This window comes from Sus scrofa, chromosome 12 (genome assembly GCF_054392235.1).
Source record: "Sus scrofa isolate SSC_HxYL_T2T_F1_AM1 chromosome 12, Sscrofa_HxYL_maternal_Yorkshire_Landrace_v2.0, whole genome shotgun sequence".
Lineage (NCBI taxonomy): Eukaryota > Metazoa > Chordata > Mammalia > Artiodactyla > Suidae > Sus > Sus scrofa.
In genome coordinates this window covers 65,815,412-65,822,086 of record NC_139394.1, presented here as the reverse complement: position 1 = coordinate 65,822,086, position 6,675 = coordinate 65,815,412, and the positions used below count along the sequence as shown (strand labels likewise).

General features: G+C 63.4%; 1 protein-coding gene across 1 annotated transcript in view; it reads left to right on the top strand.

Moving 5' to 3' along the window:
• Positions 1–15: 15 nt before the first annotated feature.
• The window catches only part of SMCR8 (SMCR8-C9orf72 complex subunit), an 8,190-nt gene continuing 1,530 nt past the window's right edge, over positions 16–6,675 (top strand). Inside the window, exons 1-2 of the mRNA XM_021067988.2 lie at positions 16–2,864; positions 4,338–4,792. Of these exons, the coding sequence (XP_020923647.1) occupies positions 511–2,864; positions 4,338–4,791 (2,808 nt within the window). The 5' untranslated portion in view covers positions 16–510 and the 3' untranslated portion in view covers position 4,792. The remainder of the gene's footprint in view (positions 2,865–4,337; positions 4,793–6,675) is intronic.

Here is a 6,675-nt window from a genome sequence, read left to right as displayed (position 1 = left end):
GCGACGCCGAGAGTCATGTGACGCCAAGATGGCGGCGCCGCGGTCGTTTGCTCCGGGTTGTGGTGTCCGAGGAGCCGCGACGGTTTCTACCCTCGGGCCGTAGGGGCCGCCACGCTGGGCTGGTCCGTGCGGCTGCCTGTAGCCCCGCGTCGGGCACCCGTTCCGGGCGGGGGGCGCTGCCATCGCGGTTGGGTTCTTGGGAGCGCCGGTGACCTCGCTGCAGGTGCCCTGCGCCGGCCGCCGTCGCCGGAGGAGAAGAGCAGCCGTCCCCCTGGGTCTTCCCGACCCGCGGAGTTCATGAGGCCTCCGAGGGCCCTAGAGGAGCCACAGCTCTGAAGGGCTGCAGGCGTTCGAGGCTTCAGGTGTGTGACAGGCAGCCTCGGACCCCTGAGGGCGCAGAGAAGACCGCGGGGACTTTACTTCCTCTTCCAGAGGCCTGGCTTCCACGCGTTGGCTACTCCCGCATTGTCTCCCACTTCCTTTCAATGTTCTCGCCATACACCTGGAAATATGATCAGCGCCCCTGACGTGGTGGCCTTCACCAGAGAGGACGAGTACGAGGAGGAGCCTTACAATGAGCCAGCCCTACCCGAGGAGTACTCGGTGCCCCTCTACCCCTTCGCCAGCCAAGGAGCCAATCCATGGTCCAGACTGTCCGGGGCCAAGTTCTCTCGAGACTTCATCCTTATTTCCGAGTTCTCTGAGCAGGTGGGACCCCAGCCCTTACTGACCATCCCCAATGACAGCAAAGTTTTTGGTACTTTTGATCTCAATTACTTCTCGTTGCGGATCATGTCTGTGGATTACCAGGCCTCCTTCGTGGGCCACCCCCCTGGTTCTGCCTACCCCAAGCTGAACTTCGTAGAGGACTCCAAGGTCGTGCTGGGAGACTCCAAGGAGGGAGCCTTTGCCTATGTGCACCACCTTACCCTGTATGACCTGGAGGCCCGTGGCTTTGTGCGGCCCTTCTGCATGGCTTACATCTCAGCCGACCAGCACAAGATCATGCAGCAGTTCCAGGAGCTTTCAGCTGAGTTTTCCAAAGCTTCGGAGTGCTTGAAAACAGGTAACAGGAAGGCATTTGCTGGGGAACTTGAAAAAAAACTGAAAGACTTGGATTATACCCGGACAGTGCTGCACACCGAGACGGAGGTCCAGAAGAAAGCCAACGACAAAGGCTTTTATTCATCGCAGGCCATTGAGAAAGCCAACGAGCTGGCCAGCGTGGAGAAGTCCATCATTGAGCATCAGGACCTGCTGGAGCAGATCCGCTCGTACCCTCGTCGGAAGTTGAAGGGCTCCGATTCGAGTCCTGGGGAGACGGGGCACACCCAGGGTCAGCCCAGCCAGGCAGCCACTCCCTCTGACCCTGACGAGCTGGCCGAGGCAAACCATTTCGCCTGCAGACCCGCCTACACCCCGAAACTCATCAAAGCAAAGTCTACCAAGTGTTTTGACAAGAAGCTGAAGACCCTGGAAGAGCTCTGTGACACCGAATACTTCACCCAGACCCTGGCTCAGCTCAGCCACGTCGAGCACATGTTCAGAGGAGACCTCTGCTACCTCCTGACCAGCCAGATCGACAGAGCGCTCCTGAAGCAGCAGCGCATCACAAACTTCCTCTTTGAAGACTTCGTGGAGGTCGATGGCAGGGCAGTAGAGGAGCAGGAGCGCACCCCCCCTAAGCCCAGTCAGGACAGGCCGCCCTCCAGGGCTCTGGAAGAGTGTCCCGTTCCTCAAGTGTTAGTTACCATGGGCTCCTACAGGTCCAGCGTGGAGTCTGTGCTGATCAAGATGGAGCAGGAGCTCGTGGAGGAGTACAGGGAGGCGGAGGCGGCAGAATCGAGCAGTTTTGACCCCCAGGAGAACTTGGACTACCTGGATCTGGACATGAAAGGGAGCGTCAGCAGCGGGGAGAGCATTGAGGTTCTGGGCGCGGAGAAGCCCGGCTCTGTGCTGTCCACATCTGACAGCCAGGCCAGCCTTATGGTGCCCTTGAGCCCCCGGGTGGTCCGGAGCAAGGCGGTCAGCCACAGGACCATCAGCGAGGACAGCATTGAAGTCCTAAGCACCTGCCCCTCGGAGGCCCTCATCCCCGACGACTTTAAGGCCAGCTACCCAAGTGCCATTAACGAAGAAGAGTCGTGTGCAGACGACGGCAAGGGAGCCATCCGCTTCCAGGCAGGCGCCAGCCCGCCGGAGCTGGGGGAGGCCGAGGAGGGCAGCTCGGAAGACACGCTGTTACAGACAGACGCTTGCTGCATCGGGAAGGAGAGCGGCGGGCTGCAGGTGCCACTCTCCGCACCTGTCTCCGCGCTGTCCGACGAGGACGAGGTGGTGAGCGTCCCGCCGCAGCGCTACAGGCAGAAGGACCAGAGCTTCCACGTGGACTTTGCGGTGGAAAACGCCAGCGCTTCCTCCCAAGACAACAGCTCCGAAGGCTTCCCGGCTTACGAGCTGGACCCGAGCCACCTGCTGGCCAGCCGGGATGGCAGCAAGACCAGCCTGGACGACTGCTCTGATGCCACCAGCTACGTGAGCAGCGTGGCCTCCGCCAGCTCGGACAGGACTCCCTCGGCTCATGCCACCGGCCCGTCTTCCGAGAGGCATAAGAAGAGGGCTGGCCAGAATGCCTTAAAATTCATCCGCCAGTACCCCTTTGCCCACCCAGCCATCTACTCCCTGCTCAGCGGGAGGACGCTCGTGGTCCTGGGGGAGGACGAAGCCACAGTCAGGAAGCTTGTGACAGCGCTGTCCATCTTTGTCCCCAACTACGGCCGCTGTGCCAAACCTGTGAAGCACTGGGTCTCCTCTCCGCTGCACATCACGGATTTTCAGAAGTGGAAGCTGATCGGCCTGCAGAGGTAACGGGTTACAGGGGGCAGGGATGGGCCCTGGCCCGTTAGAGGTGAGGCGTCAGGGGCCGCTCCCCAGGGAGGTTCCCAGGCCGATGTGCTGGGCCCAGCATCAGGAGGCCTGGCTGCTGGACGGGGCCGGGGCCGGGGCCGGGGCCGATTGCGGCGTCGCTTTGGGCCAGGCCTCCCCGCCTCTGGCCGCCTGTCCCAGGAGGGGCTCTAGTTCCTGAGGGGGGGCCAGCCCTGCCCTGCTCCCTCTGTGGCAGAATTGTCTGGGAGCTTTACTTTAAATCACGGGTTCCTGGGCCCCACCCGCAGAGATCCTGATTGAGTCAGCCTGGTGTGGACCTGGAGCCCTCAGGCTGCTGCTGATTCTCCGGGTCACACCACCGTGTCAGTGACCAAGGCGGGGGCGGCGGCGGTGGCCGTGCTGGGAGAGGCCGCCGTCCTGCCCCTGCCCCCACCCCCGTCTCGTTCCTCGTCCTCCCGGAAGCTTTCTTGTTCATCCCCCACGTGTGCTGAGCGGATTCTTTGGGGCCTTTCACGTGCTGCCTGTCTGGCCTGGGGGCCGCAGCCCTCGTCTGGGCGCTGGATGTGGACGAGGGGCCCAGGCGCCCACACTCGGGTCCTCCCGGACTTGGTCCTTCCTGCCAGGGGGTTACTAGCCTTTGCGCGGCAGGCCTGTGTTTGGCTGCTGTCCTGGGTGGAAGGACACACGCCTCCCTCCTCCGCTCACACCCTTTGCCCAACCCTCAACGTTAGACTTTTTCACCTCAAAAGGCAGAGAATTGAAAACACACGTCATGAGTTCCCGTCACGGCTCAGTGGTTAACAAATCTGACCAGGAACCATGAGGTTGCGGGTTCGGTCCCTGGCCTCACTCAGGGGGTTAAGGATCTGGTGTTGCCGTGAGCTGGGGTGTAGGTCGCAGATGAGGCTCGGATGCGGCGTGGCTGTGGCGTAGGCCGGTGGCTACAGCTTCGATTAGACCCTTAGCCTGGGATCCTCCTTATGCTGTGGGTGCGACCCTAGAAGAGATTTTAAAAAGAGAAAGAAAACACGCTTTGGTCAGTTCGTGGGTGTGAGTTGACTTATCCAGGACCAGGCTCAGGATGTCTTGCCCTTCCCATTGGCTTCCCCTGAGCCTCCTTAGAAAGTGCCCGATGGCGAGAGGGGGCAGCCTTCGCACCAGCTCAGGCCTGGCACCTGCCCGAGGTGCACTGTGGACAGGACCCCTGTTGCGGGGGCCGGCTCCCTGATGGTGGGCACCCGGGCAGTGCCCTCCTTCCCTCCTGGGGAGGTAAGAGCATTGCGTCACTGGACAGTCGTTTGCCGGGTGTTCCCCGAGGGCTGTAAAGTGCCAGCACTGTGCCTGGCCCGGGGGCGGGGGTCCGTCAGCTGTGCTGCGCCCCACAAGAGCCGCCCTCCCTCCAGCCCCAGCTGTCACCCCCCCACCTCCTGACCTCGGCCTGTGTGTTTCAGGGTGGCGTCCCCTGCCGGCGCCGGCACCCTCCACGCCCTGAGCCGCTACAGCCGCTACACGAGCATCCTGGACCTGGACCGGAAGACGCTGCGCTGCCCCCTGTACAGGGGCGCCCTGCTGCCGCGGCTGGCGGACCACCGCACCCACATCAGGCGGGGCGGCACCTACTACCTGCACGTGCAGAGCCTGCTCACACAGCTGTGCGCCAAGGCCTTCCTCTTCGCCTTCTGCCACCACCTGCACCTGCCCGCCCACGACAGGGAGGCCATGGAGCAGGCTGCCAGCCGCCAGGCCAGCTTCTTGCAGTTTAACCTGGGGCTGGTGAATGAAGACGCCAAGGTGGTCCGGCACCTGGCCGAGCTGCTGAGGCTGCACTACACGCAGGAGCCCCCCAGCACCAGCCAGCCTGCGCTCAGGTTCGACTACGTCCCCAGCTTTCTGTACAAGATCTGAGGTCAGTCCTGGCCACGGAGACCACGACCTGTGATGGGGGGGAGGGGATGGCCGTGCGGGCCCCTGAGCTGTTTAGACTGCTGGCATCGACGACGGGAAGCGAACCGCGGGGGCAGGTGTGGTTCCAGGGGCCTGCGGGCGAGGGTGGGGGCAGGGCTGGCCCTCTGGAGGCGTCTGGAAGTTCAGTAACAGCTCAGGCCCCCGTCGGGCTTCCCAGGGGCTGGGGCCAGGCCAGAGGAAGACCTCTGGGTGCCAGGAGGGAACGGAGGGTGCCCGCGTGCAAGGACCACACCAGCCTCGGGCCGCGCCTCCAAACTCTCGGGCACGCAGCAAAGTGAAGGGGAGCAGCCGTTACCTGGAGTGTTTGCTGGAAAGCAGCACGGCCCATGCATTGCCTCTTTCAGGCGCAGCTGAGGCCCTTTTACTCCGCCTCACGGAGCCACTGTCCCTGGAGACAGCCCAGCCCGGCCCCCGGCCGCGGGGAGCACGCGGCACCCTGTCCCATCCTCACCTCCTCTCCGGGCATGGAGGCGCCTATGGAGGGCCCTGGGAAGTCGCTCCCGGGGTCAGCAGGAGTGACTGACAGGAGGCACTGGTCCCCTGTCGTCGGAACTGCTCTGGGGTAGAAGCCCAGGAGACGGGGCCCCTGTGTCACCGGCTTCCCACTGTGCGGCAAGAAGAGCCAGCAGGCTCCGGGCCCCGTCCACCAGCTGTGCTGCGGGCAGGTTACACTGTCCTGGGGAGGCCTGCAGACGTGCTGGATCCAACTGAGTCCCCCCGGTCCCCTCGCCCACAGCAGACCTTCGCACTTCACTACCTCGCTGGGTGTCCTGGACCGGGGTGGCCGCGGTGGGGCTCCGTGCACCTCGTTCTGTCCCCAGGTCCCCTCTGCCCACCGGGACCCCTGAGGCCCTTGACGAGTCACCACTGGCCCGGAGGGGCATGGTTTCTTGCAGCCTCGAAGATTTCACACCTTTTTTCTTAAGCTGTTTTTTTCCCCGAGTAGGGAGAACTCTTGGTATTTCTGCTTTTCCATTCGTTCCCCATTCGTGGTGAGACAGACCCGAGGCAGCCACAGCGGGTGCTCCTGAGCGGGTGTGTCTGTGTCCGCTGGGGCCGTGTTCCGAGTCGTCAGGTCCCGTGGCTGAGACTGGGGGCTTCGCGGTCCTGACCCGCTGTCCCATCCTGCCCAGGCTTCCTGTCCGGCTGTGGTTCTCTGGACCCCGTGACAGGGCCCCTCGTGGCCGTGGTGCTGCCTTGGCTCTTGGGACCCATGCTGTTGCCTGCGTCCAGTTGCAGCAGCGCTGGCAGGAGGGCTACCCTCCCCGCCTCCCCTCGTGTCCTTCTCGGTAGCTGGTTCAGAGCCGTCTCCTTGGGCCTCGGGGACCTGAGCTGGGGACATTAAACCTCCCGAGGGAAGAGTGCTCCTTGGGGCTCACATGACTGGGTGGAAAGCGGCCACTGGCTCCGCCACCGACGGTGCAGATGGCCTGTCCCCTGGAACGCTGGAGGAGCCGCGGTCAGTCACGCTGGCCTCTAGAAGCAGGAGTCCTTTCTATGGAAGCCGCGCCTCGGGAGGTCAGGAGAGCCTGGCGGGTGTGAGCGAGCAGCCCCAGGGGGCGTGGGGAGCCCTCCCCCGAGCTGCTGCTTCACTAAGAAGTGGAGTTGGCTCCACTGACTGGCGGCTGGACTCCAGTGTTTAAATCCTGGCCGGGAGTTCCCGTCGTGGCGCAGTGGTTAACGAATCCGACTGGAAACCATGAGGTTGCAGGTTCGATCCCTGCCCTTGCTCAGTGGGTGAAGGATCCGGCATTGCTGTGAGCTGTGGTGTAGGCTGCAGACACGGCTCAGATCCCACGTTGCTGTGGCTCTGGCGTAGGCCGG